The sequence below is a fragment of the Lemur catta genome, chromosome 7, assembly GCF_020740605.2.
Source record: "Lemur catta isolate mLemCat1 chromosome 7, mLemCat1.pri, whole genome shotgun sequence".
NCBI classification, from domain to species: Eukaryota; Metazoa; Chordata; class Mammalia; order Primates; family Lemuridae; genus Lemur; species Lemur catta.
In genome coordinates this window covers 20,042,815-20,055,690 of record NC_059134.1, presented here as the reverse complement: position 1 = coordinate 20,055,690, position 12,876 = coordinate 20,042,815, and the positions used below count along the sequence as shown (strand labels likewise).

Sequence of the window (12,876 nt, the reverse complement as noted above, 5' to 3'; positions counted from 1 at the left end):
CAGTTATATGTTCCACAGAACATACCTTTAGGTCAAACAATTCCTTTCCTTTTCTTTATGCAGAAAAAAGACGACCTGAGCTTATTCCTGAGGATCTCCATCGCCACTATATTCAAACTATGCAAGAAAGAGTTCACCCAGAAGTTCAGAGGCACTTGGAAGATTTTCGGTAAGCTTAGTGGTAGATAAAACCTGATACAGTCATTCTGAATTCGTTTTTTTAGATAGGAAAAAATTACACATTAAATACTTCGTGCTAGGTAATCTGTATGGTCCTATCACTGTTCTGAAAACATAATGAACATCTGGAATCAAAGGGTTAGAGTGGAACTGAGAGTCCCTAGTCTTCATTCCATATATTTTCAGGATTTGAGCTCAGTACTGTGTCTATGCTAAGTGTGTTTCTGTATGTATTCTTTGATTTTGATTAATTGCCTCTAGAATTTTTTTTCCTCTGGTGTCCTAGGTGACATGGACCTGTACATAGAAAACTTGACATTTTGCCTGTTCCTAGAAACTTAAAGTTTTGGAGACTCTGATGAAACATTTCCAGGGGAAGGTAATTTTTCCCTAGGCTACCTCAGGAAATTTCTCCTATTCCTTTTAGGCAGAAACGTAGTATGGGACTAACCTTGGCTGAAAGCGAGCTGACTAAACTTGATGCAGAGCGAGATAAGGACCGGGTAACTCTGGAGAAGGAGCGGGCATGTGCAGAACAGATTGTTGCCAAAATTGAAGAAGTGTTGTAAGTAATAGAAATATATGTGGAAATGCCCTCCCTACTGAGGTGCTAATTATGCTTAAAGTACCCTTTGCGCAAATTTAGAAGGGCTGTCAGATTGTGTTATGTGGAACTGTTTATTTTTTCATAGTGCTTGAGAAACTGGAATTTTTTTCTTTTTTCTGATATTTTATTTAAGGTAAAGTTCATATGTTTCTTTTTCTGAGTGTTGGTAAATGAATAACTCTAAAATTTCTAATCAATGATGAAAAACAGGTTGAATATTTTCATCCGTTTCAGTTCATAGACTTTGGGAATATTTCTTGCTATAAAATATGTACAGTTGATGACGTGATGGTGAAATGGGGATTAGAGTTCTTTTGGTGTTTTATTCTAGGTGACAGAGATTTAGGGTGGGGCCCAAAACATTTGGCTCTATTGTTTCAGGTATCTAAATTTAATAGCAACTCTTTTATTAAACTTTCATATTTCTTTTTTAAACATTTTTTTTTAGGATGACTGCTCAGGCTGTAGAAGAAGATAAGAGGTAACGTAAATGTTTTTCTCCTAGAATTTAAAAAAAAAAAAAAAAGGTAGCTGTGTTTTCTCCTTTCAGCCCTACATTGTAATTTATTTCTTTTAACTTGCAAAATGTAGATGGTGGTCTCCCTCTGGTGGCTTGTATTTTATTTGACTAATCTTCTAGTGTCATCCAAGTAGAATCCTTTTTTGTGTGCAATGAATAGATAGTTCTTTATTAATTGTTTAATTTCAAGAATTTTAACATTTTTGGAAATCATTTGATGTCTTTATTCCACCAATCCTTTCTTCTCAGAAGTCTTATTTTACTTAGCCCTTTCTCCTCCAGTTCCACAATGCAGTATGTTATTCTCATGTACATGAAGCATTTGGGAGTGAAAGTGAAAGAACCTCGAAATCTGGAGCACAAGCGAGGTCGGATTGGATTCCTTCCAAAAATCAAGGTAAAACTAAAATAATAATAGAGCATTCAAGCCTGGGTGCTTCTTTACATTTGGTTGCAGTATCTTCCATCTTCATAGTATTTACTTAATCAGCAAATTTGTGCTAGGCATACTAACATGTATAAGATGATTTCTGTTCTCAAGAAACTCAAAATCTAATGAGAAATTTAGCCATATAAGCTATTGTCAGACAATTCAAAAAGTGAAATTAGCAGTTTACACAGAGTACTGTCCCCAACTCTGTTAGTGCCTTATACTTTTCTTTTATGGTACCTGTGAGTTTGTAATTATTTGTGTTTTTGTTTAATGTTTGTTAAATTATAAAGCTCTATGAGGGACAGGACCTCCTTCATGACTGTATTCCCAGCTTTTAGCATAGTGCTTTCATACATTATGAGCTTAGTAAATATTTGTTGGGTGGTTGAGTGAATTGTTTAGAACAAGCTCCTGGTAAATGTGTTAAAAAACTACCCTTTTATTTCCGCAAATCGTCAGCTCTAAAGGGTCTTAAAAGACATCTTGAGTCTGAAGTATACACAATACTGTGTGCCAACCTCTAATGAGTGCTGTGTATATGTGCTTTTATTAACTTCTAACCAATTTATTTCAACTAACCATTGGAATCACACTTCCATGTTTGAAAGCAGCAAAAGAAATTTAGTCTGTTATGTATCTCTTATCTCTTGGATTGTACCTCAACTCTAGCAAAGTATGAAGAAAGATAGAGAGGGCGAAGAAAAAGGGAAGCGAAGAGGCTTCCCCAGCATCCTGGGACCCCCGCGGAGACCAAGCCGTCATGACAACAGTGCAAGTACGTTGAAGTTTGAAATGCTGCATTCCCACCATTCCATGTTGTCTTTACATCAGAGGCTCATTTTATTAGAGTGAATTGCTGGAGAAAGGTGTTTTTGAGATGATTTCACTGAGCTTCCAATGTGTCTTGTTTCCATTCAATATTATTTCTGAACTAAATACCTCTCATGTTTCTACATAGTTGTTATAAACATCTTCTTTAATGACAGTACAATGTTCTGTCAGATGTCTATAACATAATTTATTTACCTGTTCTGATTCTGTTTGCATTCAAGTTGTGGTTGTAAAATTAAAAAAAAAATACCAAAGTGTGTGTGGATCTGTGCACCACACTTTGTTTAATCTTTCTATACGTATATTGCTCGCTCTCTCCATACTTGTACAATTTTACCACCTCTTGATTGTGCTTTATTTCCTGATTTCCCTTACCCCCAGGCCCAATGGAGAGAGATGAGCCCACTAGAGAGGGCTGCAGGAGAGGTAGAGGTGGTGGTCCTGTGGGGAGGGTAGCAATTCATGTGGGGGTTCTCATCTCAGCAGCACCACATTTGAAAATATTGACATGGTGCAGGTGGGAGTGGAGTTGTGATACAGTGATACTGATACACAATGAGGAATTCTCACTCAAATGCCAGTGCATTGAGAAGGTGAAGGAAGTTGTCGGAGAGGAGGTTGAGGAGATGGAGGATTTCACAAATGCTGACTGTGAGTTCCAAGGGATACAAAAGAAGAATTTTAGGAATTAGGGAAGATGGGGTTAGATTATGGGTATGAAAAGCTGTGTGAGGATGTACAGTGGCATGGAGGATGACAACCTGAATGAGAGTCTTTAGCTTCTCATGGTTACTGATGTGAACAGGGGTAATGAACAGGATAGGGATTTGTCTGGATGGTCTCTGAGGCATATTGTGATAATGATGTTGTGAGTATTAGGGGAGAAGTGAGGTGGGGGCTTGCCAAGAGCTCACAAAGATAAAGGGCTTCATCTGCATTCTTACAAATGAATAGATAGAATGTATCTATCTCTGTCTCCCAGCATTCCCTCTGCCCCTGCTGCCCACCATTGCTCTCCTCCTCTCCTTTCCTCATGACCCTTCTTTGACCTCTCCCCTTCATCTTCTACCTTCTCCCTTTCTTTTCTCTTCATTCCTCCTCCATCTCCTTATCTCCCTCCTCCACCTTCCTGTCCCTTTCTTCTTCTTTTCTTCCACCCTTCCATTCTGTCTTTGTGTCCTTCCTGCCATCATTGCCTGCCTGCCTGCCTTTCTTCCTCTGTGTGTCTATTCCTTGCTCTCTATAATAATTCATCTTATATTTTTCTAGGGTCCACCATGTTCTAGACATTTTTTTAGATTCTTTTATATTGTCTTTTTTTCTTTTAGCTATGTTGCAATACAGATTACTAACCACTGTCTTCTGTTCAGTTGGCAGAGCCATGGAACTACAGAAGCAGCGCCACCCTAAGCACTTACCTACACCCTCATCTGTGAGTCCTGAACCTCAGGATTCTGCTAAGCTGCGCCAGAGTGGGTTAGCAAATGAAGGAACGGACATTGGGTACCTGCCTGCCAATTCGATGTCCTCTGTAGCTTCAGGGGCCACTCTTTCCCAGGAAGCAGGGAAAGAGAATGATACAGGTGAGCTAATGCTGTAGTTCAGCTTAACTATCAAGGTGTTATTAAAACAAACACACTACCTGAAAAATAGAGTGGCACATTATTTTAATCAAGACAGAATCCCAGTTTAATTTAGTTTTAACATTTTAGTATTCTATAATCCATGATAAATCTATGCTGAGTAATAATTTTTAGTTCTCATTCATTTAAAAAATATTTATTAAGCTCTGTCAGGCAATTAGCTCTGTACCAGATGTTATCATGCAATAATTATACACAGATGCTTGCCTCATGGAGCCTAGTCTCATGAGGGAGATAGTCATCCATAATTAAAAATTCAAATTGTCATAAGTCCGTTAAAGGAAAGGTGGGGACTGGTTAGTAGTTAGAGGCAGATATATGTTTGTCTGTCTGTGCAGGAGGAAGGTCTAAAGAAGACTTTTGAAAAATCTGAGATACCAAATTTTTTTTTTTTTAATGTTAGTGGAAAGCCAGCTGAGGGAAGAGAGACTGTATCAGTGATAGAATGAAGTTTTAAGAAGGAGAGGGGAGATGAGATGTGGAATGTATGTAAAGGACCAGGTTATTAGCTGAGAGTGAAGTTTTAGTGAGAAGAACAAGGGAATTTGAAGAGTAAAGAAGGATATGAAGTAATTTTTGTAGCTAGTTGGCATAGGGGCATATTACTCTACTTCATACTTGTTATACTGGGTTTCTTAGGCAAGTGAGCTTGGAGAATAGGTAGTTTCATTTGGAGAAGGAACTGCCTATCCATATGAGTGATTTTGGAGCTGGTTCAGTTTTGGTTAATGACATGATCAAGGATGAGGCTGTGGCAGTGGTCACTGAGCTGACATGTAGGAGATTATGGGGGATGAAGAAGGCAAGCAGCCAGGAGCCAGGAGTTTGAATAGCTTCATATATATGGCTTTTGAGGTCACCTAGGGTGCTTTTAGCATGGACAGGAAAACTGCCAGCCAACAGCCAAAGGTTTAGTGATGCTAGGTGATTGTTATGAGGAGGAGGAACACGTGATAATATCCAGAGAGTAAGAGCCTCAACAGAGCACGTGATTTTACACGAAAAAGGCAAGATAATGATCCAGGTCATACTGAGGAGCAGGAAGGCTATCCATCATCTCCTGTCCACCCTGAAGTACACAGTGTATGACAGAAACACCAGTGTCTGTTTGAGAGGGCTATAGCAGAAGAGGTAACACCCAGGGGAAAGGCAGTTTCTATTTAAGGCAAAGAAGTAAGGGTGACATTTGAAGAAATGTGGGGATTTTGTCAAATAAGGAATTCTGAAGATGTTAGATTGAATATATATGCATTGACATGTCATGGCTGCCATGACTCATTGAAATAAAAGCATAGTAGGTAAAGAATGAATAAAAACCATAAAGAGAAAAGAAGTAGAGGAAGGGAATATGTTATCAGCAAATAAGTGACTTCAGCAAGTATGGGAGATTGAAAGTGGACAAGAGTGATTTGATGGCTAAAACATAAAGGAAGCCAGAGCCCGTAATTTATTTAGGAGTCCAAGGTAGGAACCAGTGTGCCCATTGGAACCCTGGAGAGACTTGGCTCAGAGTTGGCATATGTTATGGAGTGCATAAATAAGAATAGAGCTGAAAATGGTGAGTTAATTGAAGGTGTACAATTAAAGCAGCTGTGTCTGCAGCTTCTGATCTCTGCATTATAGAATATAAGCAGTCTCTGTCATTTACGGAGTAGAAGAAAATTGGTGTGTTCTTTTTTAGAGAAATTGAATGAATTGTGTGGGAAGAGTTGTCCTCACAGTATTGATGCTTTGGAGCCTGACAATAGGCATGCCAGTGACTCACCCTACTCAAAGAACTCTCAGCTGAAATGGACCTATTTCCATATATCAGCAAGAGAAAGCCAAACCAGCTAGCCAACCTTTCATTCTTAAATACGAACGTTACTCACTGTTGGCAAAATTTGCTTGTTGGAATAAAGATGTGAGGTAATACATAATGCCAAATGTAACAGACAGTGGCATTAAAAGAAAATATAAAATAAACAGAAAAACTGCCCCTAGAAGAAAAAGATAATTTGGTAACAGACAAGGGCTTAAGTAAATAACTCTAAATTAGATAGTATACTTGGGAACATTAAAGAAGTTATTGCATCAATAAAGCAAGAATAGGGAACATTCAGAGATAGAAAAGTTTTTAATATAACTGTTAAATATAGTGTAACATTTATTTTATTAGTTATCAATTGGTATGTGATAAGTTACCCCAAAACTTAATGGCTTAATGTGAAAAACATTTGTTATCTCGCCTTTTTGGTGGGTGAAGAACTCAAGAGAAGCTTAGCTGGGTGGTTCTAGGTTGGGGTCTCTGATAAGGTTGTATTCAAGATATCAGCCAGTCATCAGAAAGCTTAACTGGGGCTAGCGAAGTCACTTCTGTGCCCACTTAGGTGGCTGTTGGCAGGAGGCCTTACCTCCATACTGGTGGCCTCAGTTCCTTGCCACATGGGCTTTTCCGTGGAGCTGCTTGAGTGTTCTGTGACATGGTGATTGACTTTTCCTGGAGTGATCCAAAAGAGAGAGCAAGAAGGAAGCCCTGATGTCTTTTATGACTTAGGCTCTGGAGGTACATACTGTCAATTCTGTAAGTTAGAAGCAAATCACTAAATCTAGCCTACACTCCAGGAGAGAGGAATAAGGCCCCACCCCTCAGGGGAGGAGTATCAAAAAATTTGGGGACATATTTTCAGACTACCACAACTGCCAATATTTAAGTAAAAGAAATCCCTAAAAACATATATAGAACCTCTATAGAGGCCCAACATCTATTTCTTTTCACAAAACACCAACAGAGGACAAAGAGGAGAGGTAGTTAGAGAAACAATAGGAGAAAGTTCCCCAGTGTTGAAAAAGAATTCACATCTTCAGGTAGAAAGGGCTCACTGAGAACCAACTATAATGAATGATTTAAAAAAAAAAAAAATCCATACCAAAAATGTCCTGAGAAATTTCAGTGTACTAGGGAAAAGAGATGATGTGATGCAGTGCATTTCTCGTCATAAACACTGGGTGCTAAAATACAAAAGGAATGCCTTCAGTTTTCTGAAAGAAAATGATTTTGAACGTGGAATTCTATATTCATCAAAACTATCTATCAAATAAGAAGAAAGAATAAAGACATTTTCAAATATGTAGCAATCGACTTTAACCGAAATGTGCCCCTTTAAAATTATTTTGAGGGCACACACTACAGCAATATAGGAGAAAAATTAAGAAGGAAAATGTCATAGGATCCAGGAAAGTTGCAGAGGACAGTTCTAAGACAGTGGTTGTGTCATACGCCCAGGGAGCAGATTTTTCAGATTGGTACACAAAAACATCAGGAATAAGAGAAAGGAGATCTTAAGCAGTAGATGGTATGAGGTAGCAGATGAAAACATTTGGGATTTGACAAAATTATATTACTTTGACAGCAATAAAAGAAAGTCATTTAGAAATGTTAAGAAAAACAGAATTGTTCAAGAAAGTAAGTCATGATTTCAACATGAAACAAGATAAAATGTGGCATGATCTAAAGCAAGTGATGATGTATAAAACTTTAATGTAATGAACATTGTATTTCAGGTGGTCCAGGGGTTGCATCATTGAACCAGTAGAAAAGAAAATATAATCCTGACTAGTATACCCTTTAGCTTGACAGGAATAATGTGTATATATGTGTTATTACTGTATATGGCAATATCTATAATGTATTATCATAATAATGTAAGAACTTCTTAGTTTTCAGACCTTTAGAGTCATCCTAATAGGCAAAGCACAGAATATTTCATTGTGGCTGCAGATCAGAATATAACTGTAAAAAACTCTCTTAATGATACAAGTAAAAATGTAATTGAAATAAATGAAAAATAGAAGGAAAGAAATACAGTTAAAGGGAAGGATATAGACACTAAGTAACTAATCTGACATAGAAGAAAGTTATTAACTCCTTGATGGAACAAAAATACAGATATATCATTTAAACTTAGGTAACAACTTAATAACCCAGCTAGAAATAATAATATAACTATTAAACTTTGAGAAAAAATGGGCAGAAAATTAAGGTGGGAAGTATAAGTGAGCAAAATCCTCAGAAGGGAAAGAAATATTATAGATATTACCTAAAGATAATAAGAAAAAGAAATAAGAGGTTGTTACTTGGTGTTGGATTATCATAAGAACTAAGATTTGAAAACATGAAAAAGGATTGATACTGGAGCTAGAGAAGGATATGGTGGGAGACTGTTGTTCCTCACCCTATGCTCTTAACTATTTCAACTGTTGCCATATCTTGTGTTGATTTTTAAGAAGCTGTTTTTTAAATGATTTTTAGTCCAGGTTCAGGGGCTCATGCCAGTAATTCCAGCACTTTGGGAGGCCATGGCAGGAGGATCACTTGAGGCCAGGAGTATGAGACCAGCCTGGGCAACATAGTGAGAACTTGTCTGTATACAAAATTTGAAAAACTAGCTGGGCGTGGTGGTGCGCACCTGTAGTCCCAGCTACTTTGAAGGCTGAGGCAAGAGGATCTCTTGAGCCCAGGAGTTCGAGGCTGCAGTGAGCTATGATTGGGCCACTGTACTCCAGCCTGGACAATAGTGAGACCCTATCTCTAAAAAAATAAATACCTAAATAAAAATGATTTTTCTGTTTGTGTTTTAGTGTATATTATAATTTTACATATTAAAATTTTGGTTCTAGCTAACCTGTAATTGTTTAAATAAGAATGTGGCTATGGATTAAGTTGAAGATCTTCTGGGAACTAATTTTTTTGGTAATCAGTGCCTTTATTAAATATTAGCATTCTGCGAATGTCTGACTTTTGTCTTTTCAGGATCAAAGCAAGTTGGAGAAACACCAGCATCTGGAGACTCCTTGGATGGTGCACCGCGTACTCCCAATACTGTCTTTGATTTCCCACCTCCTTCATTAGACCAAGTACAGGAGGAGGAATGTGAAGTAGAAAGGTAATTCAGTGATATCTTATAAAGGTTTAGAGCATTGCTTAAAGTTTTTTGAATTATATACTATTCCTATATATGGTAGCATTTTTCCCCCAATGTAATGTTTTGAGAAAGAACTAGCACTTGTTGGTGCTGAACTTTTGAAAGGCAGTGAAATTTTTTAGATTTATTTTATGTTAAATCATTACAATATCCCAAAGAATTGTTTATAAAACCACTGGAGTTTAACCCAGTCTGGAGTATCTTTGGTATAAATCTCTTAGTCACCATTTTGTTTTTATGTTCACTCTTTCCTCTCCATTGTTTTAGGGTGACTGAACATGGGACACCAAAGCCCTTTCGAAAGTAAGTAAATCTTAAGTAGCTTTAAATAAAGGTACAGTTAGAAATGTGGCTTTTTCCTCTAAAGTCCCAGTTTTAAAAGAAAAGAAACCTGTACACATCTGTTAGATAGTGTAAAAGAAAGCTCTTAATAAGCAAATCATTCAAAAGCTATATATTGAGGTATATATAATACATATAAGCCATTTTATAGGAGAGGATGATGTTTCAGGCTCTGTGCTAAGTAAGATTCAGAAATCTTAACTTATTTACTGTGATATAAAGACTTATGTTGTTTCTTGTTGTCAACCTGAAGTCTTCAAGTAGAATTCATCATTTTTTTCTTCATAGGTTTGACCCCATAGCTTTTGGAGAAAGTCAAAGTGAGGATGAACAATTTGAAAATGACTTAGAGACAGATCCACCCAACTGGCAGCAGCTTGTTAGTAGAGAAGTGTTATTGGGACTAAAACCTTGTGAGATCAAAAGACAGGAAGTGATTAATGGTAAGTTTAATCAATTTGTTGTTCTTGTTGACATCTATTGAGTTTTATCGGAGTAAAGCCTTGGAGTTTGCTTCAGAGTTTCTCCTGGCCTTCTGTTTTAAACAAAGAGGAAATTTAACTAGATAGATCCTTGAACTCTACAACTCAAAAAAATGCAAATGATTCTATGATTTGTATTGATAATTTAGAAGGAAAAGGTGTTTAGCCTTCGAACTGTTTAAGATTCATAGCATTATAGATCTTAAAGTTGAAAAATCATTGACACAACATTTGTGCCATCACTTTACTTTCAGGTGAGTTATTTTTATGTATAGATCATAAATGAGAAAGCTAAGGCCTAGGGAGATTAATGGAGTTCATCAAGATCATACATCTGATAAGTGATAAGGGAAAAACTAGATCCAGGTTTTCCTGTATCCTAAGCAGTGTTCTGTATTTACCCTAGCATGTGTGTGACAGGCATGTGGCATGAATGTTGTAGCCTCTACTATCCTTAGGATGTGATTTGAATAAATATTGGGTTTCTGGCAACATTGGGACATAGTGAAATTATAAGTCTGGCTCCAGAAATGAGGGTTTATAGGCAATTTAGATAACCAAAGTTCTATTATTTCTGAAGAGGGCTCAAGTTAAAAGATATATGATGTTACAGCTTACAATTTTCTAATATTGTAATTGTGATAGGTGTGTATTATTGTAAACAGATGGATGAGTTTGGGGGTATTCTGTTACCTTTCAAGTACAAAATAGTTTTGAATATTTTTCATTTGTCAGGATTCAACTTTCAGAGCCAGTATGTAGGAGAATTGCATGGAATCAAAGTGACCTCAGAGACATTTCATCCTTTCTAAATGATAATTTATTATATAATTCATTTGCTGCCTAATTCCAGTTAATAACTATGTTTGGTCCCATGGACTTATTCTAAGACAACATTCATATCTCCTTTTTTTTCTGCTTAGAATTGTTTTACACTGAAAGAGCTCATGTTCGAACACTGAAGGTTCTTGATCAAGTATTCTATCAGCGAGTGTCCAGAGAAGGGATTTTGTCACCTTCAGAACTACGGAAAATTTTTTCAAACTTGGAAGATATTCTTCAACTTCATAGTAAGAGAAATTGGCTCTGATCTGTATCCCTAACATTTCCAATAGAGAAAAGATAGTGAGTATAAAGGTACCCACAGAGGTACCTTTATAAAATTTTTCTAAATTTTTCAAATTATGAATGAGAGTATAACATAAATAAATGATTGTAACTTTGACTAGATCCTTTTCCCCCACAATCAGCCTTTCATATACAAAGTGTCAACAACAGGGCTTCAGGTCTAAAGTCTGTACCTAAGGTGAAAAACATGAATAGTCAAAATTACCCTTGAAACTTTCCTATCAATTACTAGATATGTTTTGAAGAATATATATTTCATATAATAACATATGTATAAATGTATTTTGTAAATAGAAATATGCAGTATTTAATCCCATAGTGGGATAATTTTCAGGAATTGTTTCATTGTTTTGTTGCTTGGAAGACTCGAGTAAGTATATAAAAATTCTACCTTGTGGGCCTTTTGCACTGTAGTCATCTTGGACTTTTGTAGACAGTAGTGTTAATAGGATGTTCCTATCTTTTGTAGGTCACTGTTACTCTATGACCTTTAATTTTCAATCTTTCTTTGTCAAGGATGTTATCACCACCTACAAACACCTGCCAACCACATTGATGCCTTTTACTTCTTTGTGGGTAATCTTAGGTATCAGTTGCCTGTGACCATGTGCATTTTGAAAGGAACTGTAAGCAGAATTACCTGCACTATTTAAATTTAAGTTCTTTTTGTGCATAGTTATAGGTGGAGTCTTGAGGTTAAGTGCATATTTGATGCAACTAACCTGTATGTAATATGCTAGTTTCCAAAAATGTTATTTTATGTTTTAGCAGCTGTTTTTCAGATAGAGCTTATAATAGCTAGATGTATAAGGATTGTGTCCAGATTTATATTTAAGGAGATTAGCAGCAACTGCACTACTCTGAAAATCCTTTCAAAAAATTTTTAGCTACTTAGTACTACCAGTAATTAATCCAGTCTAAAATGATTGTGTTCTTAATTTTTTTTCTTTAGTTGGGTTGAATGAGCAAATGAAGGCTGTTCGAAAGAGGAATGAGACCTCTGTTATTGATCATATTGGGGAAGATTTGCTGACCTGGGTAAGAAAATTTTCTGTTTCTTTTAAATGTTTCTACAGACACTTGATGATCAGATGCAAGGTTAAATAACCGTTTCAAATATGCAAACGCATTTGTTTTGCAAAGTTAATATAAAGCTGCAAAGGGTCCAGAGTATGCTCTTGATTGATGTGTTCTAAAAAGTGCTCAAATTAAAGACACTAATCAAATTAAAGACACTGATCTTTTATGTTTTAAAGAACATAGAGTAAAATGGATCTTGATAAAAATAATTTAACTGATAGAGAATTTTAGCCATCCTCTTTTGTCTGAATCTCAGAATTGTACTATACAGTATTAGAAAATTATAGATCTAGAACTGTCGTCACAAAAGTAGAAAAGTGAAAATTACTTAATTTTATTTACAGTATAAGGAAAGAGTCCAGAAGCTATAGCAGCTGTTTGTCAAATTCTATCTTTCTGTCTGACCCTTTGTTACTATATATTTGACAGTGTGTGCTAGGGGCTGGAGATACAGTGGTGATCCAAACAGACATGGCTCCTGCCCTTGTAGTTTATGATCAATGGGAAGGTAGCCTGTTATTTCAAGCATGATGAGTTTAACAGAAAGGGAAGAATGTAGATTGTTATGGCAATATATAGCACAGAGACCTAAACTAGAACATATATAGAAAACCTTCCTAGGGGAAGGCAGTTGATTCAAACTTTTTAAGAAAGTACTTATAGTTA

General features: G+C 36.4%; 1 protein-coding gene across 3 annotated transcripts in view; it reads left to right on the top strand.

Annotated features, from left to right (window-relative positions):
• ARHGEF12 (Rho guanine nucleotide exchange factor 12) overlaps positions 1-12,876 on the top strand; it is a 150,754-nt gene that overhangs the window by 110,856 nt on the left and 27,022 nt on the right. For all 3 annotated transcript variants that reach the window (XM_045556260.1, XM_045556258.1, XM_045556259.1), the window contains 11 exons: positions 64-169; positions 608-745; positions 1,236-1,268; positions 1,590-1,704; positions 2,410-2,515; positions 3,942-4,154; positions 9,007-9,139; positions 9,446-9,481; positions 9,809-9,963; positions 10,926-11,072; positions 12,083-12,168. In XM_045556260.1, coding sequence (XP_045412216.1) covers positions 64-169; positions 608-745; positions 1,236-1,268; positions 1,590-1,704; positions 2,410-2,515; positions 3,942-4,154; positions 9,007-9,139; positions 9,446-9,481; positions 9,809-9,963; positions 10,926-11,072; positions 12,083-12,168 — 1,268 coding nt within the window. The remainder of the gene's footprint in view (positions 1-63; positions 170-607; positions 746-1,235; positions 1,269-1,589; positions 1,705-2,409; positions 2,516-3,941; positions 4,155-9,006; positions 9,140-9,445; positions 9,482-9,808; positions 9,964-10,925; positions 11,073-12,082; positions 12,169-12,876) is intronic.